Source organism: Oncorhynchus keta, chromosome 26 (genome assembly GCF_023373465.1).
Source record: "Oncorhynchus keta strain PuntledgeMale-10-30-2019 chromosome 26, Oket_V2, whole genome shotgun sequence".
Classification (NCBI taxonomy): Eukaryota; Metazoa; Chordata; class Actinopteri; order Salmoniformes; family Salmonidae; genus Oncorhynchus; species Oncorhynchus keta.
Genome location: NC_068446.1, coordinates 21017615 through 21042925, shown reverse-complemented (window position 1 = coordinate 21042925; position 25311 = coordinate 21017615). Strand labels below are relative to the sequence as shown.

At 42.9% G+C, this 25311-nt stretch overlaps 1 protein-coding gene across 4 annotated transcripts; it reads left to right on the top strand.

Annotated features, from left to right (window-relative positions):
- Positions 1–1244: 1244 nt before the first annotated feature.
- Positions 1245–25311, top strand: vamp4 (vesicle-associated membrane protein 4). 4 transcript variants are annotated; one of them, XM_035737288.2, is made up of 9 exons: positions 1245–1531; positions 2851–3009; positions 4926–5030; positions 5715–5761; positions 5893–5943; positions 12499–12599; positions 23416–23495; positions 23575–23626; positions 23727–25311. In XM_035737288.2, exons 2-9 carry the CDS (start codon positions 3007–3009, stop codon positions 23750–23752), a joined length of 465 nt encoding a protein of 154 aa, XP_035593181.1. In that variant the 5' UTR covers positions 1245–1531; positions 2851–3006; the 3' UTR covers positions 23753–25311. The 4 variants fall into 4 exon arrangements, with proteins under 4 accessions (XP_035593181.1, XP_035593180.1, XP_035593179.1 ...); XM_035737287.2 differs by having other exon boundaries at positions 1246–1531; positions 2904–3093; XM_035737286.2 differs by having other exon boundaries at positions 1246–1531; positions 2851–3093.

The window sequence follows — 25311 nt, the reverse complement described above, 5'->3', positions numbered from 1 at the left end:
CAAGCAGTGTGTCAAGAAGCAGTGCGGCTCGGCAGGGTCGTGTTTCAGGGGAGGCATGGCCCTCGACCTTCACCTCTCCCGAGTCCGTAGGGGAGTTGCAGTGATGGGACAAGAATGTAACTACCAATTGGATATCATGAAATTGGGGAGAAAGGGGGGTAAAAGTACATCTATTTATCTATCTATATATATACACTACCGTTCAAAGGTTTGGGGTCACTTAGAAATGTCCTTATAAATAATCATATTAAATAGTTATAAATGTATCACTAGCCACTTTAAACAATGCCACTTTATATAATGTTTACATACCCTACATTACTCATCTCATATGTAAATACTGTACTCTATACCATCTACTGCATCTTGCCTATGCCGTTCGGCCATTACTCATTCATATATTTTTATGTACATATTCTTATTCATTCCTTTACACTTGTGTGTATAAGGTAGTTGTTGTGAAATTGTTAGGTTAGATTACTTGGTAGATATTACTGCATGGTCAGAACTAGAAGCACAAGCATTTCGCTACACTCACATTAACATCTGCTGACCATGTGTATGTGACAAATAAAATTTTATTTGATTTGATAAATACAATGTGATTCCATAAACTTATGGGCAGCCACATCTATATTGTACAAAAATAAACATTCATACTTCGATAGGTTTCTGTGCGTTTTCAACATTTGTACATCTCAAATTATAAACCTACAATAATCTACACCATCTCAATCTAATCTCAAAACGAGATGGCAAGTATCATCTATAGTAGATACAAGAAACAACAAAGTATATATATATGGCCATATATTACTTTTACTCTTTAGGAATCTCTCACCATCTTCACCACACTCTCTACATCTTCCTCTCACCATCCAACCTCCTTCCTCCTCTCCTCATCCTCCTCTAGCATACCCATCTCCATTCCTTCATCTGCCTTGCTCCAGCTCTGGAGACACTCTCGGGCGCGGGGTCATCTGTTGCTCTCATCAGGGCCTCTGGTGTGCCATTCTACAAATTCTCTTCATTCTTTCATTGATTCTTTCCCATGTTTACAAACACCAGAACATACTATTTCCGGGCTGTTACGGTAGTGTAGTAGGTCTGGACTAGAACTGAAGCATCTAAAGCATGGCATAAAAATTAAATACCAGTAGGCATGTCTGAGCCATGGTCACCCCCACAGCACTTACACCTATGAAGGTTCCCAATCATAGCCATTTCTCTCTATTTTCATTTTCAGCATTTCAGTCTTCCCCCAATTGTATTTACTTGATTGTGCCAATCTTCAGATTGACGCTGCCACAAATCAGGGAGAGAGACTGGGCAGGCGCTAAGGGTATGCTCCAGCTGATCAGAGAAACCAGGGAGGATTGGGAGAGCATCTCTGTAGCGACCATCCTCAGCTGGAAGAAAATGCATTGATTTATTTTAGAAAGCTGAACAGAACGCTGTGATCCTATATTTATAACACAGCTTGTTTGGTCGTCTGTGTCAAGAGCGAGAGTGGATTCAACGAAAACAGCAGGTAACGTTAGCATTAGCTTGCTGGCTAGCTAACATTACAGCTGTGTGTTTTCTCTGTGGCTATGAAATGTACGTAGTGGCCAGCGGCCTGTCTGCATATTCATTTTAGCCACAGTCTGGACTATACTATTAACTAAAATAATGACATTGTATTTGTTGAATTCAAATAGCTAGTCCTGATTTGTGTTAGCTAGCCAATTATTAACCAACTGGCTAGCTAAACCGGCTCTGCTAGCTGACGTACATTTTCCATTCACAGAAGACAATGTCTGGCTTTCTCGATATTTCAGATTTAGCTGACTGTGTGGCTTTCACTCTATTCTTGATGACGAGTAGCTGAGGATGGCTACTGTATCTAACGAACCTTAGCTGGCTACTGTTACACAATCAGTGTTGTTGGTGTCAAAGGATTAATTGGTGTCAAATGATTAATGTTACTGGTTATGTCTTTAGATCAGAGGAGATGTATCTGTGTGTCAACTGGATTTTATGTAGAGTGCTAGCTAATCCATTGAGTCCTGTAATCATCAAATACCATGGTAAACTGCAGCTCAGCTATGCCCCGGGCAGGGCCTTGCATTGCCTAATAAGTCGCTGTCATACCAGCTTTCTGGTATACAGACTGAACTAAAGCACTTAAACGTGGAAAGTTTCCTGACAAACTAGAACGTTGTAAGGATTTCGTCAATACAAATGTACCCGAGTTAGTTGTCCAAGATACAGCTGATATAGGCACGTCGACGAGGTCTTGCATATATTATTGCTCGTCTGTACCTGTTTTAACCAACTCCTGTATCATACACCAGGCTATGTGAAGTGTGAACTATGCTCTCAGCCAAACAGAAATATCAGTTTTACTTCCTTCAGATAAACCTTTGATTATGGCTGCCTAAACTGGTGGTTTACTTTCTTACCAGATATGAGGCTCTCTGTCATTTCATCATTCCCCTTAATAGCTGATGACCTTCTGCCATTTAGATAATAGGAATAGGCTACACCTTCTCAGCTGATAACTGCTTTTTCCTCACTTGATTTTTAAATGCACAATCTGTAGTTTCACAGTCCCATGTGGCATTGGGACAAAGTCCCCTCTCCATCTCTCTCTTCCCATCCATCCTTCTTTTCTTCATAGATTTTGGGATGACCAAAACGTCTTACCACAACTTGACGTTACAGATTGTGCCTTTAAAGTGCTTATTTCAAAGCTGCGTACGTACATATGTGCAACTCAGCTCTGCTAGATTTGGCTTTTCTCTTCTTTCTGTGCATCTCTCTCTCTCTCTCTCTCTCTCTCTCTCTCTCTCTTTCTTTTCTCTGTAGTTGCGTGAGATAGAGCCCTGTCCCCTGCCACTATCTCCTTCTCTGTTTACCAGAAAGTTCCACTCCGATCCTGGCCACGGAACGGCCCTTTTCCAACTGCACTGCCAGAAGGAGACGCTGAGAAAAGCAACAGTTTCAGAGTCTGAGCTGGATTCAATGGTACCAGAGGGACTGGATGAACTTGGGTGGAGGGGCTGGGGCAGGAGAGAAGGGCTTGGGCTGGAAGCTGTGAAGACAGGAGAGGTGGGATGTGTTTAGACATAGTTCAATTCAACAAATCTTTGTCCCCAATTCATGTGCAGCATAAAAGTATGAAAAGGCAATGGGTTTGGAGTGGATAAAGGAGGTATTTACTCTTCCTTGCGCTGTCTCTCCTCACCTAAATGCATTTTGACTTCAGTTTCAGTGGAACAATTTGATGTTTGGTTGTACAACTCAGAGGCTACACAGGAGGCCTTTGTTCCACTGAGAAGCAGGGGTTGAGTTTTATGGACCTGGGGCTGGGTTTGATGCACACCCATGTATTCAACTGATCTGGGAACAGGAATGGTTGAGGCTAGCTGGAGGAACAACATGTTTTCTACTCCAAGGTTCAGAGAAAGAGACAGGGCCTAGGGAGGAGAGCGGAGAGGAGGAGACGGAAGGAGGAGAGTCAGACACTCAATGAAGAGGTACAGGCAGCAGAGAACAGACACAGGAGACCTCCCCTGAGTGAGCTTGGTTCCACAGCATAGCCAGCAAGAAGTTTTAAATCAAACCCTGCTCCCCAATAAAACTGCTCCCACGTACCATCCCTTAACAGGGAACAGGCAGGAGAGAGGAGCACCTCTGAAAAACAACTAAGGCCACGCTGCTGAAATGGAACATTTTAGTGTTTAAAAATCTGTCCAACAGCAACACCCACTCATAAGTAGGCCTAACTCTCCTACATCACATCCTGGCAAGCCTGAAATAATCCCTCTAGGCCTAGGGGTTAGGGGAAATGGTTTTAAAACCAGAATGGTTCTGTTACTGAATATGCTTATTTAAAAACTCTAAATGAGTTGTATATGTTTTGAAGATTTAGGTGAAGTGTTCTTCTCTGCTCTCCCTTTACATGGTGAGGACTGCAGGCCTCACACACACAAACCCCACTCCTTTTTTGACTGCTCTGTCTGCTGTTAAACCTAAATATTTCTTTGATGTAACATGACCAGTGTTTTCCAGAAACACTGTGTACAAAACATTAAGAACAGCTGCTCTGTCCATGACATAGACTGACCAGGTGAATCCAGGTGAAAGCTATAAACTCTTATTGATATTACTTGTTAAATCCACTTCAATCAGTGTCGGTGAATGGGAGGAGACCGTTTTTAAAGAAGGATTTTTAAGCCTTGGGACAATTGCGATGGATTGTCTGTGAGTGCCGTTCAGAGGGTGACTGGGCAAGACAAAACGCGTAAGTGCCTTTGAACTGGGTATGGTAGTAGGTGCCAGGTGCACTGGTTTGTGTCAAGAACATTCACGATCAACAGTTGTGTGTGTGTGTATAAAGTATGGTCCACCACCCAAATGACATCCAGCCAACTTGACACATCTGTGGGAAGTATTGGAGTCAACATTGGCCAGCATTCCTAATGTTTGGCATACTCCGTTTATAGATTTAGCAGTGGCGTAAAGACTCGGAACATTGAGAGGAACCAGACTCATTATTCTGAACATTAGAGGTTGTGTTGGACTCCAGAAGTGTGTAAAGACTCAAGCAGGCAGGCCAGCTATGCCACACTATATCTGTGATGTGATAACCATCTGGACAGTAAGCTGGTGTTGAGTGAGTGCTGTGTATGTTTGGTATTTGTCTGGCGATGGTATGATGACTGTAGCAGCAGTGGTCACCTGGAGGACTCGCTAACAGTTTGCAGGCTTTCGTTTCCAGCCCAGCACACCTGATTCTACTTATCATGGTTGATTATTGGATGTGTTATTGCTGGCTGGAGCTAAAGCCCCCCCCAGTAGGACCAGGGTTGCTGCTGTAGCAGACAGTATTGTGTGTGTGTGAGGTCTCTAACGGGTGTGTTGCTCCTCCTGTCCTACAGAGGGAACCAGAGCGGGAGGAGCAGCCTGACAACGCCAACATGCCTCCCAAGTTTAAACGACACCTCAACGATGAAGAGGTCACTGGATCCATACGCAGCGAGAGGGTGAGACACTGGTGGAGGGAGTCAGGTTCAATGGTTTCTATTCTATTTACAAAAACATTTGTTTCCCCAGTGCAAACTCATTTAAGCTCGGAATTAAAAACAAGGGGAGAGAGATTTTGCAAGAGTGACATTGGAGGGAAACGGCAACCCTTCTCTGAGGTTCAGAGAGGACCCATTCCTACTCAGCATTGTTATTGTCTTCAGCTAAGATCAAAGAGAAACAGACACACACCCCCCTCGCCATACTGTCTTCTCTGATAATAGCTGCCAGTCCTCTCCTGGCTCCCGGGACCACATCCAGGATTGGGCAGAGCAGAGCAGTGACACGCAGTCAGACGGCGAGGGTTGAACATGGGTAGTGGAGAGGCAGAAAGGGCTTTTGAACCACTCCTCAGAAAAAAACTATTGAAGCCTTTATCATATGGATTACATTCCCCCAGTAATCTGGTGATATCTTTATATGCAGCAAGAAATATATTTATATCATTAAAGGTCCAATGCAGCTGTTTTTATCTCGATATCAAATAATTTCTGGGTAACAATTTTCAATGAAAATGATAAAAAAGAAACCAAAATAGCTTCTTACCGAAATGCAATTTCTCGAACAAGAATTTTGCTAGGACTGTTTGGGAGTGGGGCCTAATGGGACAGATGTGTCTGACCCTTGACCTCTGCCCCTCACAGAGGAACCTGTTGGAGGAAGACTCTGATGAAGAGGAGGACTTCTTCCTGTGAGTAATAATCCCACATACATTGTTTGTGTCTGAAATTACAATTTATTTCTGCTTTCGAATAGAGCCCATTTTGGGCTGTAAGGCTGTGTATCTGGAGCCAACAGATTTTCTGTATGCTTGTCTTTCAGGAGGGGACCAACTGGACCCAGATTTGGAGCTGGAAATGACAAAATCAGACAGTAAGTGTGTGTGTGTATCTTTGGGAGGGGGGCTTGAGTCATATTAGAAATTATGAATGAAAGACATAATTCCCTTTTTTTTTTTTATTGAATTTCCTGCACCATTAACAAATCTGATTGAAAGTAACTACATGTGTTTCTGTGGAACTGCTGAACACAGTTGATTTTGATGCTTCTGGATACAATACCTCCTAGTAGTACTGCCTCTTACTGGAACCCTCTCTGATTCCAAGGTGGACCTTGTCTTTTGGGCAGCAGGTGGTCTAGCAGTTGGTCTAGTAGTCACCACCGATGCCCACAGCACATCGACTGCATGTCTGTTCTCCAATCACAGCCCTTCCGCTGTCATGTCTATCTCTGTCTGTCTGTCTGCCTGCCTGTCTGTTTGAGTGGTAATTTCCAGACAGACAGACAGACAGACAGAGGTCTCTTGGTGCATCGCAGATTATTTTATGTATCCGGTCAGGTTGGTGCCCTTGAGCCGGTGCTTGGTATAGTCAAAGACCCTTCTTCTGGAGCACTAGGAAGACGGCTTGGCACAGAACTCGTTATGTTTCTCCATGCGGCTGTGATCAATGCACCGGCTGCAGTGCTCACACGGCTTTCAGCTTGAAGTTGGTAGCACTCATTCCAAATCAACGTTTCGTCTCCACCTGAATGAAGGAATTAGCCTAATTAGTTTGTTAGTTTGGCAAATTTAAAATGCATTGAGTTTTCCTTATGAATAGAACACTACACAGATTCAAATGGTCAAGGATAAAAATCACAATCAACCAAATTATTTCCATTGTGGTCCTCCTCGTTATTAGATGGGCAAAGGTACGCACAGCTCAGGCAAGACTGCAGTTAGCACTTTACATTTGATTAAATTGAAGAAGAAAAAATACATTATACAAATAGGCCTACTTATGATCACAACAATGAATTATATCATCAATAGACTAATTCACCTCTCTGTTTTTCTTATTCTTTTCATTCACACTCTACTTGACTTGGACCCACTCCCTGTTCACCTATCTTTGCATTTCACAGTACCAGTCAAAAGTTTGGACACATCTACTCATTTAAGAATAATAGTGAAGACATCAAAACTATGAAATAACACACATGGAATCATATATTAACCAAAAAAGTGTTAAACAAATCTACATATATTTTATATTTTAGATTCTTCAAAGTAGCCACCATTTGCTTTGATGACAGCTTTGCACACTCTTGGCATTCTCTCAACCCTCTTCATGAGGAATGCTTTTCCAACCGTCTTGAAGCAGTTCCCACATATGCTGAGCACTTGTTGGCTGTTTTTCCTCTCTGCGGTCCAACTCATCCCAAACCATCTGTTTGGTTGAGATCGGGTGATTGTAGAGGCCAAGTCATCTGATGCAGCACCATTGCTCTCCTTCTTTGTCAAATAGCCCTTACACAGCCTGGAGGTGTGTTTTTTGAGTCTTGTCCTGTTGAAAAATACATTATAGTCCCACTAAGCACAAACCAGATGGGATGGTGTGTAGCTGCAGAATGCTGTGGTAGCCATGCTGGTTAAGCATGCCTTGAATTCTAAATAATGTGTTATTTCATATTTTTGATGTCTTCACTATTAGTCTACAGTACATGTAGAAAATAGTAAAAATAAAAACCCTGTAATGAGTAGGTGTGTCAACATTTGACTGGTACTGTATACTGTGGGGCAAAAAAGTATTTAGTCAGCCACCAATTGTGCAAGTTCTCCCACTTAAAAAGACGAGAGGCCTGTAATTTTCATTATAGGTACACTTCAACTATGACAGACAAAATGAAAATAAATAATCCAGAAAATCACACTGTAGGATTTTTTAAATGAATTTATTTGCAAATTATGGTGGAAAATAAGTATTTGGTCAATAACAAAAGTTTGTCAATACTTTGTTATATACCCTTTTTCGGCAATGACAGAGGTCAAAAGCTTTCTGTAAGTCTTCACAAGGTTTTCACACACTGTTGCTGGTATTTTGGCCCATTCCTCCATGCAGATCTCCTTTAGAGCAGTGATGTTTTGGGGCTGTTGCTGGGCAACACGGACATTCAACTCCCTCCAAAGATTTTCTATGGGGTCTACAATTTTGTTTCTGGTGTCCTTTGACAGCTCTTTGGTCTTGGCCATAGTGGAGTTTGGAGTGTGACTGTTTGAGGTTGTGGACAGGTGTCTTTTATACTGATAACAAGTTCATACAGGTGCCATTAATACAGGTAACGAGTGGAGGACAGAGGAGCCTCTTAATGAAAAAGTTACAGGTCTGTGAGAGCCATAAATCTTGCCTGTTTGTAGGTGACCAAATACTTATTTTCCACCATAATTTGCAAATAAATTCATTAAAAATCCTACAATCTGATTTTCTGGATTTTTTTTCTCATTTTGTCTGTCATAGTTGATGTGTACCTATGATAAATTACAGGCCTCATCTTTTTAAGTGGGAGAACTTGCACAATTGGTGGCTGACTAAATACTTTTTTGCCCAACTGTATATATATATTTTTTTATCTCACATCTGCTTTGGCTTTACTCTCCATGCTGCCCTCTTTGTTTTTCCTCGCCTCTTTCCTCTTCCTTATCTCTTATCTCCCATAGGTCAGAATCTACCTTCATTTGACAGATCTCCTGGATGTACCTCTTCATCTTGAACTGTTTACAGCCTCAATTCTTCTTGGGTATGACGTTACTAGCTTGGCACACCTGTATTTTGGGATTTTCTCCCAATCTTCTCTGTAGATTGTCAGGATGGATGAGGAGTGTCACTGCACAGCTATTTTCAGAGCTACCCAGAGATGTTTGATCGGGTTCAAGTCTGAGCTCTGGCTGGGCAACTCAAGGACATTCAGAAACTTGTCCCGAAGACACTCCTGTGTTTTGGCTGTGTCCTTTGGGTCGTTGTCCTGTTGGAAGGTGAACCTTTGCCCCAGTCTGAGGTCCTGAGTGCTCTGGAGCAGCTTTCATCAAAGATCTCTTGGTACTTTGTTCCGTTCATCTTTCCCTCGATCCTGACAAGTCTCTCAGTCCCTGCCGCTGAAAAACATCCCCACAGCATGATGCTGCCACCACCATTCTTCACCGTAGGGATGGTGCCAGGTTTCGTCCAGACATGTTTCTTGGCATTCAGGCCAAAGATTTCAATCTTGTTTTCATCAGACCAGAGAATCTTGTTTCTCATGGTCTGAGAGTCCTTTAGGTGCCTCTTGGCAAACTCTAAGTGGGCTGTCATATGTCTTTTTACTGAGGAGTGGCTTCCGTCTGGCCATTCTGCCACAAAGGCCTGATTAGTGGAGTGTTACAGAGATGGTTGTCCTTCTAGTAGGTTCTCCCATCTCCACAGAGGAACTCTGAAGCTCTGTCAGAGTGACCATCAGGTTCTTGGTCACCTCCCTGACCAAGGCCCTTCTTCCCCGATTGGATGGGCGGCCAGCTCTAGGAAGAGCCTTGTTGGGGACCTTCAATGGTGCAGACATTTTTTGGTACCCTTCCCCAGATCTGTGCCTAGACACAATCCAGTCTCAGCTCTACGGACAATTCCTTCGACCTCATGGCTTGGTTTTTGCTCTGACATGCACTGTCACCTTATCGACAGGTGTGTGCCTTTCCAAATCATGTCCAATCAGTTGAGTTTACCACAGGTGGACTCAATCAAGTTGTAGAAACATCTCAAGGATGATCAATGGAAACAGGATGCACCTGAGCTCAATTTCGAAGTCTGATAGCAAAGGGTCTGAATACTTCTGTAAATAACATTTTTATGTTTTTAATTTTTAAGACCTGGCTAACATCCATTGAGATTGCAGAGCGCCAAATTCAAATACAGAAATACTCATTATAATAATTTAGAAAAGATACAACTATTTTACATAGGTTTAAAGATGAACCTCTTGTGAATCCAACCATGGTGTCAGATTTCAAAAATGCTTTATGGCGACGCATACCGTACGATTATTTGAGAAAGTAGCCCAGCAGACAAATCATTACAAACAGTAACCAGCCAAGTAGAAGAGTTACACAAGTCAGAAATAGAGAGAGAATTAATCACTTACCTTTGATGATCTTCATATGGTTGCACTCAGAAGACATTCATTTATTCAATAAATGTTCCTTTTGTTCAATAGTCTCTTTATATCCAAAAACCTCAGTCTTCAGTAATCCACAGGCTCAACAGGCAGACAACAAATCCAACAAATCAAACGATGTTAATAATCAATCCTCAGGTTGTTTTTAGCCTAAATAATCAATCATATTTCAACCTGACAATAACGTCGTCAATATAAAAAGGTAAACAAGAAAGGCACTCTCGCGCTCATGAAAAAGCTCTGTGACACGGCAGGGTCCACTCATTCAGACTGCTCTTACTCCCTCATTTTTCAGAATACAAGCCTGAAACCATTTCTAAAGACGGTTTAACATCTAGTGGAAGGCATAGGAACTGAAATTTGAGTCCTAAGTCAATGGATACTGTAATGGCATTGAATAGAAAACTGCAAAAATAAAACAAATCAGTTCTGTTATACTCACAGACACTATTTGAACAGTTTTGGAATCTTTAGAGTGTTTTCGGTCATTAATACACTAACAGCTTACAGACTGTAGGCAATTAAGGTCACAGTTATGAAAACGTAGGACACTAAAGAGGCCTTTCTACTGATTCTGAAAAACACCAAATGAAAGATGCTCAGGGTCCCTGCTCATCTGTGTGAACGTGCCTTAGGCATGCTGCAAGGAGGCATGAGGACTGCAGATGTGGCCAGGGCAATAAATTGCCATGTCTGTACTGTGAGACACTTAAGACAGTGCTACAGGGAGACCGGACGGACAGCTGATCGCCTTTGCAGTGACAGACCATGTGTACCAACACCTGCACAGGATCGGTACATCTGAATATCACACCTGCGGGACAGGTACATGATGGCAACCATATCTGCTCGCGTTACACCAGGAACGCACAATCCCTCCATCAGTGCTCGCTCAGATTGTCTGCAATAGGCTGAGAGAGGCTGGACTGAGGGCTTGTAGGCCAACAATGTCGCCTATGGGCACAAACCCACCGTCGCTGGACCAGACAGGACTGGCAAAAAGTGCTCTTCGCTGACGAATTGCGGTTTTGTCTCACCAGGGGTGATGGTCGGATTCTGGTTTATCAAATCCCACAGGCGTTACACCGAGGACGGTACTCTGAAGCGGGGTCAATTTGGAGGTGGAGGGTCCGTCATGGTCTGGGGCGGTGTGTCGCAACATCATCGTACTGAGCTGGTTGTCATTGCAGGCAATCTCAACGCTGTGCATTACAGGGAAGACATCCTCCTCCCTCATGTGGTACCCTTCCTGTAGGCTCATCCTGACATGACCCTCCAGCATAACAATGCCACCTGCTCATTCTGTGTGATTTCTTGCAAGACAGGAATGTCAGTGTTCTGCCATGGCCAGCGAAGAACCCGGATCTCAATCCCATTGAGCACGTCTGGGTCCTGTTGGATTGGAGGGTGAGGGCTGGGGCCATTCCTCCCCAGAAATGTCCTGTAACTTGCAGGTGCCTTGGTGGAAGAGTGGGGAAACATCTCACAGCAAGAACTGGCAAATCTGTTGCAGTCCATGAGGAGGAGATGCACTGCAGTACTTAATGCAGCTGGTTTGCTTTGTTCAGGGACACATAATTCCATTTCCAAATATTTACAGATGTTAAGTTTGCTGAAAATAAACGCAGTTGACCGTGAGAGGACATATTTTTTTGAGTTTATTTGAACACAGTACATTTCCTCGAGAGGAAAAGTGTTACTCTACCCAATGATATCATATAACACATTGTACATCCAATTATCTTGTAATATGGAGTGTGTGTGTGCGTGTGCGTGCGCGCTCCCCATACACCCCAGCAGAGTTCAGAAAAAGTATTAGTATTATGTAACAGTCTAATATATGATGTAAGGATCATTAATAATCATCCACCTGGTTTTTGATTTTCCCGTTTTTCCAAAAGAGAGCAGAGAGAGGTTTTTATTAGCACAGACAAGTTTTCAGAGCCACTTGTTTCCAATCGCTGGCAGAGAAGAATACGTGACTGCATATGTGACTGCAGAAGAATACACGACTCTCTCTCCCACTCCCTCTCTCCCCCACTCCCTTTCTCCTCCTAACTCTGTGTGAGGTTTGTGTCAGGACATGCCATGCCAGGCTCAGTTGGGCCCAGGTGAGGGGTGTGGTCCAGTCCAGGTGTGTGTGTGTGGGAGAAAGTCAGGTGTTGGCAGCCAGGTGTGGACGCTAGGACTACAGCCAGGTGTGATGGAGAGATTACCTGGGCAGGACACTCAGGACAAACTAAAAATCAGACTAGTCCTTGCCTGCTCTGCTGGATACCATGTATCAGTCCAGAGAATAGGGTGTGTGTGTGTGCACTAAGTTGGAAATAGCTGTGTGTGTGGGCTTGTGAATGTATCAGGAAGAACAGCAGTACCAGCCAAAGAACTGCCCCACCTTCAACAGAGTTCACATTCTGTTTGTGTGTTGACATTCACTTGTTTTTTTTCTTCTCTCCACTCCCTCAGAGTTCAGTCGCAGGTTGATGAGGTCATCGATGTGATGCAGGAGAACATCTCCAAGGTGATCGACAGGGGAGAGCGACTGGAGGACCTGCAGGACAAGTCAGGTGAGACTCAAGTCATTTTCAGATCTATATATTAATATCTGCAGAACTAAGTGGCCTGGTGGTTAGTGTCCGACCCTGAGATTGGAAGGTTGGGCTGTTCCTAGGACGTCATTGTAAACAATAATTTGTTCTTAACTGACTTACCTAGTTAAATAAAGGTTAAATTAAAAAAATGGGAGTAAAAATGGGACCCAATGCATCTCTGCTTGGCATTCAGCATTAGGAGATAGATTGGTGTTAAAGCCCTGCGATAGACTTGCGTCCTCGCGGTGTACTTGCACATCAAATATCCTCACGCTACAGAAACGGGACAGGCTACTTACTTACTCTGACACACCGCCATCTCTAGAGACTATTATAAAAACACTCTAGACTCCTGTCTTACATAAACCGATAGGAAAGGAAATTCCTCAGTGTGCCCTGCCGGAGGTTTGTACAAGGAAGAAACCATTCCTGAAATTCCATGACCTGGAATTCTGACTGGTCCATTAGTCACCCTCTACAGGCGCTCATATCCCGCTGGGAATTCTACTCAGTCACTCCGGAATGGGAATAAGACGAGGCTAACTCTCACTCCTGACTGCTCTTCTCTGGTTATCATGGATCGGAGCCAAATGTGGCAATGGCATGCAGAACACACACCAGATGCAGGGTTTAGATGGGCAGGTGTGGCAACTATAAAGGAAGTAAATGGAGTCTAGTCTGTACTGTAGTAATAGTGATTATTATTAGAGCTGTTTTTCATCTGGGGCATTAAGGAGGCAGAACGCTAATTTCCAGGACGTAAATGCCTTCAAAACCGGCCACTAGGAGCAACAGTGAGCGCTATTAGCGTCAAGTAAGCTTGGGTTTTGTTAGTGTTAAAGACTCTGGATCAGAAGGTTGTGCGTTCGATCCCAGTGATGGACTCTAGTCTTTTTTGGGGGGGTTTAATCCTATCCCAAACCTTAATCCTTAACCTTCTAAATTTGACGTTTGGAGAACTGAGTAGGAGGAGTCAACCTGGGGTGTCAAAAATACAACAACAAAAATTGACATTTTGAGCAACTTTGAAATTTTGACATTTGGAGGAACAGAACAATACTGAGCAGGAAAACTTCAATCTGTTTTACCTCATTTCTACTGGCCTGTCACATGCAACAAGAGGAGAAAAAAAACTCTAGACTACCTCTACTCCAAACGCAGAGATTCGTACAAAGCTCTCCCTCGCCCTCCATTTGGCAAATCTTTCTGATTCCGGCTTACAAGCAAAAACTAAAGCGGTAGTGGTCAGATGACACAGATTCTAAACTACAGGATTGTTTTGCTAGCACAGACTGGAATATGTTCCGGGTTCATCCGATGGCATTGAGGAGTATACCACCTCATTCACCAGCTTCATCAATAAGTGCACTGATGACGCGTCCCCACAGTGACCGTGCGTACATACCCCAACCAGAAGCCATGGATTACAGGCAACAATCCACACTGAGCTAAACGGTAGAGCTGACAATTTCAAGGGGCGGGACACTAACCCGGACGCTTATAAGAAATCGTGCTATGCCTTTCGACGAACCATCAAACAGGCAAAGCTTCAATACAGGACTAAGATTGAATCCTACTACACCGCTTCTGACGCTCATCGGATGTGACGGGCCTTGCAAACTATCACGGACTACAAAGGGAAACCCAGCCATGAGCTGCCCAGTGACCGGAGCCTCCCAGACTATCAAAATTACTTCTATGCGCACTTCGAGGCAAGCAACATTTAAGCATACATAAGAGTACCAGTTGTTTCCGGACAACTGTGTGATCCAGCTCTCCATAGCCGATGTAAGTAAGACCTAAACCCTTGTGTAGTCTTAACATTCTGTATACTCCCCTTGTGCTAAGGGTAAAAAAAAATGACCTGTCTTCACCAAACCCCTAAAATAAAGCTGCTTAATTGAATTTTAAACCCCAAAACTATTTTACATGAAGAAACAACCTGTCATTCATCACAAACTTTGAATATCTGGGTTTTCCCTCTTCACAATGCAGGAAGACTGCATTTAATCAGTGGACACCACTCGTTTTTAATACAACACACCTGTCATAATTGTTTTATTAAAGTAGAGGTTTATTGTTATTATTGCTAAAGGCACTGCATTGGTGTAAAAAAAAAAATGTTGCAAGAGATGGCACTTGTATAGCCTAAAAGTAGCAGAAATGTGCAGAACGTAGTTTAGAATGCATTTTATTGAAAGGAAACAGTAAGTCTTGTACTTTTTTGGCAGCATAGTGATATATACTGTACAATGAGGAATTCAACTACAAAATACTAGTCTTCTCCCATTTTCTTTGAACCATTTCCCCCACCCACAACTTGTATAAACAATAAATAAGAATAAGATAGATACAAAACAAAAGCTTGAAGAACATAAATCAATCAACTCTAATTAGCACATGTAGGACAGTATGCAAGTGTGTGTGCATGGACTTTGCAGATGTATCTCTTACATGCGCAGCACATAGTATTTGTTTTACAGTCCTTTGGGGTGCAGAATTGGCATCTCCTCCTCTTGCCTGCCTCAGCTGCAGCCTCAGGTGGATTAAGACAAGATTCAGCCCCTTGAACAGCTTTCACAAGCGCTGCAGAGGCTGCTTTGCTGGGGAGGCGCTCTATTCTTTGAATGTGTGGGGTTACAAGTGCCTTTCCCAGCTGCTCTAGGAACACCCTCTTGTTCTGCTTATCAGGCATCCAGGTAGGGTTGATCTTGTTCCATGTCACGAAGGCATTGTTTGAGGACACATCAATGACATTATGGAAGATGACCAGGGCCAGCGGGCTTTCATCCTCCTGCAGCTGTAAGTTCCAATCACCTTGTCCAGGTTGTCTTGTTATTTCTAACTGTGCCAACCATGGTGATCTTCCTCTTCAGGAGCTGCTGGCTGAGTTCATAAGAGGTAAAGAAATTGTCATTTGTGACATTGTGAACCCCCCCCAGTCCATCTGTCACATCAAGCACAACCCGCATCCCCTGGTTCTTCTCTGGGCCTCCACTGGTCGGCTTCCCGGTGTAGACTTGCATCTTCCAAGCGTAGCTGGATTGTGCATCACAGGCCACCCATATCTTGATGCCATACTTTGCTGGCTTGCTGGGCATATACTTCTGGAAAGGACAGTGACCTTTTGACAAAATAGATTTACTATCAGTAATTAGTATCACAGAAAACAGTCCCATAAATCAATGATCTTACAGCAATACATAATAAAATGAACTGTGAAAATCACTTGCATTACAGATATGAAAATAAAATGTACCCCTGAATGGAGCCAGTTGCTCATCTACTGTTACTTCAGGCCCAGGGTTGTAGAGGTACGGCAGACGTCTCCCAGACCTCTCTTATGGCCGCCAGTTTGTCTCACATGTCTTGCAGGTCTTGACTCAAGGCTATCAAATCGTAGCATTCTTGAGAAGGTGTGAAAGACTCTGTGGGATCGTGGCAAGGAAAATCACCCTTCCCCTCTCTGCATCTGTGACTACATGTAGCCTCGTCTCGGGACCTATATACACCCACTAAGATTAGTAGCCCTATGTAGGCACGCAGGTCAATCTCATCCATCCTTTTCCAGTTGTTTCCATATTTACAGAAACTCTCCAAATCTGTCATCTCCAGAATTGTTTTGATGGCTGGTGTGATGAACATGTAGAATGTTGAGGTGATGTCCTGGGCATGGGCAACTGCATGTCTTGTGGGCCCTGGGGTCATCCTTATAACATTTTTTGCTGCTATCCTGGCCTGGTTGTCATATGGTGATTTTTAACCTTCGTCTCCCCCGAGCCCGTACGGGAGTTGTAGCGATGAGACAAGGTAGTAGCTATTACAACAATTGGACACCACGAAATTGGGGAGAAAAAGGGGTAAAAAAAAATAGAAAAAAAGATGATGCATCCTGCTCTGAGTTGTATTCTTCCCCGTCTTCTTCTTCAGATACCTCCTCCTCTTCCAAATCATTGTGCTCTTGTTCATCCTGGACATCTGAAAAAGTCAGACCTATTGGGCACTGAAACATGCACTCATGGCTTCAGCAAAGAGAGAACTATCGTGCAGCACCTTTATAGCCTCTGACTGCATTGCCCATTAGTAAACAATGCTTTCAAGTAATCTTTATTTCGTCTGTTCAATCAGTAGTACATATAATCTGTGTGTGTGTTTGTTTGTGTTGTTTGTTTGTTTTAATGATTTTATAACTGCCGGGTCAAAAATGACTCTTAAGACAAACTTTGTACCCTGGTGGTGTACAGCTTTCATGGATGTTTCACTTTTTCTCACGGTGGAGTCACTAGGAAAAGTCATAACATTTCAAGTTGAAAAAATATCATTTAGGGTGTTTTCTCCGCTGTTAAACATATCATTTTTGACCCTTAAGACAACACAAGGGTTAAACAGGTCACAAGGCCACAGGGCCAGACAGATTACCAGGAAGTGTATTCAGAGCATGCGTTGACAAACTGGCAAGTGTCTTCACTGACATTTTCAACTTCTCCATCAGAGTCTGTAATGCCTACATGTGTCAAGCAGAGAAACTTGTGCCCAAGAATGCCAAGGTAACCTGCCTAAATGACTACCCGTAGAACTCACGTCTGTAGCCATGATGCTTTGAAAGGCTGGTCATGGCTCACATCAACACCATCATCCCAGAAACCCTATACCCACTCCATTTCAACAGATCTACCCATACCATCCCAACAGATCCACAGATGATACAATCTCTATTGCACTCCACACTGCCCTTCCCCACCTGGACAAAAGGAACACCTATGTGAGGATGCTGTTCATTGACTACAGCTCAGCGTTCAACCCCATAGTGCCCTCAAAGCTTGTCACTAAGCTAAGGATCCTGGGTCTAAACACCTCCCTCTGCAACTGGATCCTGAAATTCCTGACCCCAGGTGGTAAGGGTAGGCAACAACACATCTGCCACACTGATCCTCAACACGGGGGCCCCTCAAGGGTGCGTGCTTTGTCCCCTCCTATACTCCCTGTTCACCTACAACTGTGTGGCCAAGCACGACTCAAACACAATCATTAAGTTTGCCGACGGCACAACAGTGATCACTGACAACAATGAGATGGCCTATAGGGAGGAGGTCCAAGACCTAACCTGTACCCCCCGCACATTGACTCGGAACTGGTACCCCCCTGTATATAGCCACGTTATTGTTCATTTTTCTTACTTTAGTTTATTTACTAAATATTTTCTTAACTGTTATTTTTCTTAACTGCATTGTTGGTTAAGGGCTTGTAAGTAAGCTTTTCACGGTTGTATTCGGCGCATGTGACATACAATTTCATTTGATTATTATAACAGTCTTTCCACTAGATGTTGGAACATTGCTCCAGGGACTTTCTTCCATTCAGCCACGAGCATTACTGAGGTCGGGCATTAATGTTGGTTGATTAGGCTTGACTCGCAGTCGGCTTTCGAATTCATCCCAAAGGTGTTTGTTGAGGTCAGGGCTCTGTGCAGGCCAGTCAGGTTCATCCACACCGATCTCGAAAAAACATTTCTGTATGGACCTTGCTTTGTGCATGGGGGAATTGTCATGCTGAAATAGGAAAGGGCCTTCCCCAAACTGTTGCCACCAAGTTGGAAGCACAGAATCGTCTGGAATGTCACTGTTTGCTGCATTAAGATTTCCCTTCACTTTAACTATGGGGCCTAACCAAACCATGAAAAACAGCCCCAGACCATTATTCCTCCTCCACCAAACTTTACAGTTTGCACTATTGGGGCTGGTAGGTTGCTCCTGGCATTCGTCAAACCCAGATTTGTTCGTCACGTGACATCAAGTTTTTATTGTCACGTGCACAAGTACAGTGAAATGCCTTTCTTGCATCAGAGGAGAGTGGTTCGCCACGAGAACAGGAGATCTCTGCACGCTCAGCTTAGCAGCTTTCATGTCCCTGCCAACACACAGAATGTCAAACAACTGTCTGACTCCAAATGGAAAGAGATATTAAATAAAACTTATAAGGACATGGAGAGGCAGAAGGAACGAGTTTGTGTTTAGGGTTTTGCTTTGGCAACATTAGGTTGCCCCTGTATCCACACGTGGATACAGTACAATGCCATTAAATCTTTGAGGATGACACACAAAAGTTTTAAAACATATTTCCATTGTGGTGTTCCAGAAAATCCATGAAAACAAAATATACTGCAGATTATAAAATGAAAAAAAATCTCAAATACATCTCATCAGTAGGGAAAAGTCCGTAAAAGGAATACAATATTTTAGCAGGTAACATGAATTGAAATGAAAACAGTTCTTTAAGCCTGTGCAGTGTGAAAGCATTTAGCCCATAAACCATTTCTTAAGGTTTATCTTAAATTTCTTTAGTGTAGGGATGAATTTTATATGGTTTGGTACACCATTCCATTCCTCAGCACTAATGTTAAGGAAATAAACTTTTTCCAGCCATGCTCCTATAGCGCAGCGGTCTGATATTGGCAACACTGGCTCCTGAGTTTATCTGTCATGTGTTGGTCTAGTTCACATAACAAGTATGTAACAGAGCATTTTTCCTTCACCACTACACTATTACACTTGACAGAGAAGTTGGAAGAGTTTCTCACTTTGTGTTTGGAACCAAACAGGATAAATTCTGTCTTGCCTAAATGCAGAGTGTTTGATGTAGGATTACCACTTCCTGACTTTAGTCAGTTCGTTGCTTAGGGCCTTTTCAACAGTCTTATTCTTATGCGAAACCAGGAGGGCAGAATCATACAAGAACAGAGAGCACGAACAGGCAGAATCATACAAGAACAGAGAGCACGAACAGGCAGAATCATGCAAGAACAGAGAGCACAAACAGGCAGAATCATACAAGAACAGAGAGCACGAACAGGCAGAATCATACAAGAACAGAGAGCACGAACAGGCAGAATCATACAAGAACAGAGAGCACGAACAGGCAGAATCATACAAGAACAGAGAGCACGAACAGGCAGAATCATACAAGAACAGAGAGCACGAACAGGCAGAATCATACAAGAACAGAGAGCACGAACAGGCAGAATCATACAAGAACAGAGAGCACGAACAGGCAGAATCATACAAGAACAGAGAGCACGAACAGGCAGAATCATACAAGAACAGAGAGCACGAACAGGCAGAATCGAGGTCTTTTGATGAAGAGCAAAATAAAAAATTCTCCCCTGGGGGACACCATATTTTATCTCCTTAGCAATCAGACCGTGTCCCACCCATATCCACCCTTTGGACCCTATCATATTAGAACAGAGAACGAACAGGCATAATATACAAGAGATGGAGCACGAACAACAGAATCATGCTTTCAGTTTGTACAACAAGAATCATCATGAACAGACAGTATGAAATGCAGAATCATGTAGTTTAACAGAGAGCACAACAGGCAGAAGTTGCCAGAGTCAACGAACTTGCAGAATTGAACAGAAGTACGAACAGGCAAACAAGTGAACGGTAGAATAGGCATTGAATCTACAAGAACCGGACTGAACAAGAATCATTACAGAAATGTCTTGGTCATCAAGAACTTTATGATCTGTTCAGGAGAATCTTTTCAAAACCTTGGACAACACAGAATCAAGATTGACACTGGTTGGTAGAATCCCTTTGATTAAAACTTCTCCCCTTTTTTTTTGTACAAAGGAACAACGTTTTGCATGTTTCACCCTATCTATTGGTACCTTTCCATGTTGAATGGGAAACCAATTGCTTTCAGTTTGTACAACAAAATATCATGCTTCACAGTACCAAATGCTTTTTGTAGTTTAAGCATGACCACACCACAGAAGTTGCCCGTGTCAATTTCTTGCTTGATAAAGTATCGTAAACAAGTGTCGGTAGAATAGGATTGTCTTCAACCGGACTGAAGGTCATTATGAAATGTCTTGGTCATCAATGTACTTTATGATCTGTTCATGGAGTGTCTTTTCTTAAACCTTGGACAACACAGTCAAGATTGACACTGGTTGGTAGTTCCCTTGTTCAACTTCGCTTCCTTTTTTGTACAAAGGAACAACTTTTGCATGTTTCAACTCTCGTGGTACCTTTCCATGTTGAATGGAAACGTTGATGTTTTTTTACGTAAGGTCTGATACGATCAGCGGCATTGCTCAGGAATCTAGCTGGGATGTTATCCAGTCCCGTGGCTTTCTGTTTGTTAGCTCTTTAACTCCCTCTTGCCAGGGCCAATCCCGGATCCGGGATCATGACTACAGCCTCAAGTCCATTACCATAACGCAACGTTAACTATTCATGAAAATCGCAAATTAAATTAAATCAATATGCTAGCTCTCATGCTTAGCCGTTTGTTAACAACACTGTCATCTCAGATTTTCAAAATATGCTACAGCCTCAAGTCCATTACCATAACGCAACGTTAACTATTCATGAAAATCGCAAATTAAATTAAATCAATATGCTAGCTCTCATGCTTAGCCGTTTGTTAACAACACTGTCATCTCAGATTTTCAAAAATATGCTTCTCTACCATAGCAAAACTAGCATTTAGCATTAGCATTTAGCGTTAGCATCACCAGGCAACATTTTCACAAAAACCAGCAAAAACATTCAATAAATCATTTACCTTTGAAGAACTTCAGATGTTTTCAATGAGGAGACTCTCAGTTAGATAGCAAATGTTCAGTTTTCCTGAAAGATTATTTGTGCAGGAGAAATCGGTCCGTTTTCTGCGTCATGTTTGGCTACCAAAAACCCTCGGAAATTCAGTTATAAAAACGCCAAACATTTTCCAAAATAACTCCATAATATCGACTGAAACATGGCAAACGTTGTTTAGAATCAATCCTCAAGGTGTTTTTCTACATATCTCTTCAATGATGTATCGTTCCTGGAAGTGTGCTTCTCCTTGTGTATCGCATGGTAAAATGAGTGCTACTGAGAATTGCGCACCAATTTAGACAAAGGACACCAGGCGGACACCTGGCAAATGTAGTCTCTTATGGCCAATCTTCCAATGATATGCCTACAAATACGTCACAATGCTGCAGACATCTTGGACGAACGGCAGAGAGCATAAGCTCGTTCACGGCACATTCACAGCCATATAAGGAGACGATAGTAAAACAAGCTTCAAAAATTCAGCTAATTTCCTGTTTGAGGTTTCATCTTGGTTTCGCCTGTAGCATCAGTTCTGGGGCACTCACAGATAATATCTTTGCAGTTTTGAAAACGTCAGGGTGTTTTCTTTCCAAAGCTGCCAATTATATGCATAGTCGAGCATCTTTTCGTGACAAAATATTGCGCTTAAAACGGGCATTTTTTTTTATCCAATAATGACATAGCGCCCCCATAGGTTGAAGAGGTTAAGCATCTTTGTCAAATCTGAAGTTGAAACCTGGGAAAATGCAAACTGTCCTTCGGAGAATAATAGATTTCAATATGATGGTTTCCAAAGTTGCCAGAGCATTCTGAGAGTTGGTCAACAAGGTTGAAATGATCAGCCACTTGTGCTCTGTCAAAGGTTACAGTAACATTGATGTTTAGTCCAATGCTGTTTGACTTTGTTTTTCGCTTGTTGCTAGTGCCTAGGTCCAGTTCAAGTCTTCCAGAGCTCCCTTGGGTTGTTTTTTTATGGATCTTGCTCTTATAGAAGGACTGTTTCACTTCGTCAACTAGCTTTTGTCATAGTTTTCGTTAATTTTCCTAGTGCAGTGTATTAAGAAATAGTCACTCATTCCATATGCAATTACACCACTTTGGGATATCTTGTGATTATCTTTGGTGTCACAGATTCTTGTGGGCTCATTTATCAACTGAGCCAAACAAAGTTTTGCAAAAGTTAGACAAGGCCTTATACAGGGGGGCAGCTCGTTTTCAGTACATCAGTATTTGCATCACCCAGTAGAATCACTTCAGAGGTTAGAAAGTCACAGTAGGCAGTACACACATTTTCAAGGATCTCATAAAAGTCGCTCTGGTCTGGAGGTCTATACAGAGCCCCTACAAAGATTGGTTTGCTCTTAGGTAATAATATTGGTAGTTATAAAGGCTGGTTTGTCAAAATGTCTGTATACCTCATGAACATTCTATTGTCATCTGACATCACCCTGTGTTTCAAATAGCATCATTTCTCTATCTGATTACCAATAAAACCATCTGTTTAAAAATGAATTTAGTAAATGTCACCATTGCGAGTCGGGCAACTGAAAGCAACTTTCTAAACAATGTTTTGGTTAGTTGCTAGCTTGTTCAAATAATGACCAGAGTATAGCTGACAACGTTTAAACCTTAGCTACTTTTTATTCATTGTTACAGGAAAATAAACCCACCACAACAACATTATTTACACGGTAATCACGGCGAGCTTACTGAAAATAGCTTACGACTGTTAGTGTGACGATATAAAAGTAGATCATTCTGAGAATCTGAGAACTCCTGCACCTTCTTGTCACAGATGGATTTGGTCTTGTTGCTGTAGCAGCCCAGTAACCACGACAATGGATATTACGACAGTTGCGGAGACATTCACTTTTTTGTCTGTGCAACAAAGAAACCAACAGTCTACAGACTTTCCACCGGAATATCAATTAAATGTCCTTTTGACCAGCAACACTTGTCGCATTCTATTTGTCTACAGACGTGTCGTTAGACCAAGTATAAACCCCCGTTAAGTCATAGAGAAGGAGAATACAACACACAGATAGCTCCTATCACATGTTGTTTACACGTTTCCTTCTGTGTCTCCCTGTCCCCCTCTTCCCTGTCTGTCCCCCACATCCCCTCTCTCTTCTCATCTTATCTCCTTTCACATGTGTGTGTCCTGTGGTCATATGACCTTCCAGAGAGCCTATCAGACAATGCGTCAGCCTTCAGCAGCCGAGCCAAGCAGCTGCACAGGAGGATGTGGTGGAGAGACATGAAGGTGAGTCACCGTGTGTGTGTGTGCATCAGTGTCTGTATCCATGTATTGCTTGTGTAATGCTTGTATCTGTATTCTTCAGATGAAGGCCATCATAGCTCTGGTGGTGGTCGTTCTGCTACTTATCATCATCAGTGAGTATCAGCCTGAACAACACGTTATTGTATTGGTCAAGAATATAACCACACGGATTCAACTCATAGCACTAAACACACTTCTCTCTCTCTCTCTCAGTTCCGGTGATCTTGCGGTATCGCTAGTGTTTCGCCAGGATGAGGAAGAATCTCTCAATCCTTCTCCTCTTCCTCCCATTCTCCTGCACAAAGTCCTCCACACCAGCTCGGGGGCACCATCTGCCCATAACCACAGATCTAAGATCAGCTCACCCTCTCCCAATGCTAACCTTTACCGTTAGGATGGAAAACACAAAACTGACCTAAGATCAGTGTCTACTAGGGACCACTTCATCCTACTCTGTGAGCCAGGGGTGACAAGGGTGACACAGGAAGCATTACGTTGGTGTTACGTAAGGGTTGGGTTTGCGTCCCAAATGATATCTTATTTAGGGAATAGGGTGTCATTTGAGATGCTGCCTGTGTCTCAGACACCTAATCAAACTAAAGGAGAACTCCATTCAGTACATAATACATATCAGCTAGTCATTAAGGTTACGTTTCATATCATGTAGTCAGACTGATTCTAATGATAGTGAGACTTTCAGTCAATCTGTCTGCTCCAGTCAGTCCATCAGCAGCTTAGAAACCGGTTATACAGGACTTGTAGCACACCAAAATATTTGGAGATTAAGAATGGAACCCCTACCACCTCCCATCTCACATGTTTAGAATGCTTTCAAGCCAAAACTGATGAGGCAATGGCTAAATCTTAATACACTACAGTGGCCTCCTCTACTTGTCTCCTGATCTGACACTAGCGGGACTGGTTCAAGCCATTGAGAGGAAGCCACTGTGGAGTATTGGGACAACGTGTGTCCTACTGACATGTGTTACTGCTTGGCCACTGCTGATCTCATTTCCTGTTAGTAACACTATGCTAGCTGTCTCTCTCCAGATGGTTGAATTTGACCGTTTCTGTGATATTGAGTTCTGTTGGAAGGTTAACGTGAAGCTTATGAATGTCTGCTGCTATTCCCATTACCCCTGAGGAGCTAAGGGACAGACACTGTTCATTCCACTGCAAAGGCTGGAGGCGTCTGGTACCACTTGTTTATTCTGTGTGCGCGCGTGTGATTTTCCTAGTCTGCCCTGTATTGAGATTGCGTGCCCTCGGTATCCAAACATGCACGGCTTGTGATGCGGGTCACCAGTACTGCCACACCACAGCAGCATAACATTTGATTAACACTTGATTTAAATCAGAAATGTTCAGTCTGGTTTGCTTATTTCCTTATAAGATCATAGACTTCGGAAGGTGCTGCAGAAGCAGCCCTGATACATTTAAATGAATGTGCCAGAGTTACAGAATTCCAGCCGTCTGTTCAGAAAGAAATGAAATAATTCCGAATAGTCTACTAAACCAGGAGTAGGCCTATAATATAGCCACAGAGGATCAATAAATAAAACATGTAATGGCCTAGCTGTGGATTGTAGCCCAATAACAAGGTATAGGCTACAGCCAGGAATGTGTTGCAAATCTGCCAGTAAACAGCATGCAGACAAAACAGGCCTTTCGCAATATTTAAAATACAGTCGCAGGAAAACACAGGTTGGATAGCAAATGGCTCCTGCTGAAAAGAGAAGACGAATCTGTCTGCTGTAGGATACCAAAATATTTGAGCAACTTCCAAAAGGGCGATCTG

Coding starts and splice junctions, on each gene's coding strand:
- vamp4 (XM_035737287.2), top strand. CDS start 3,007: ATGGTACCAGAGGGACTGGATGAACTTGGGTGGAGGGGCTGGGGCAGG. Junction 12,600..23,415: donor GGACCTGCAGGACAAGTCAG/GTGAGACTCAAG, acceptor ATGACCTTCCAG/AGAGCCTATCAGACAATGCG. Junction 23,496..23,574: donor TGTGGTGGAGAGACATGAAG/GTGAGTCACCGT, acceptor TGTATTCTTCAG/ATGAAGGCCATCATAGCTCT.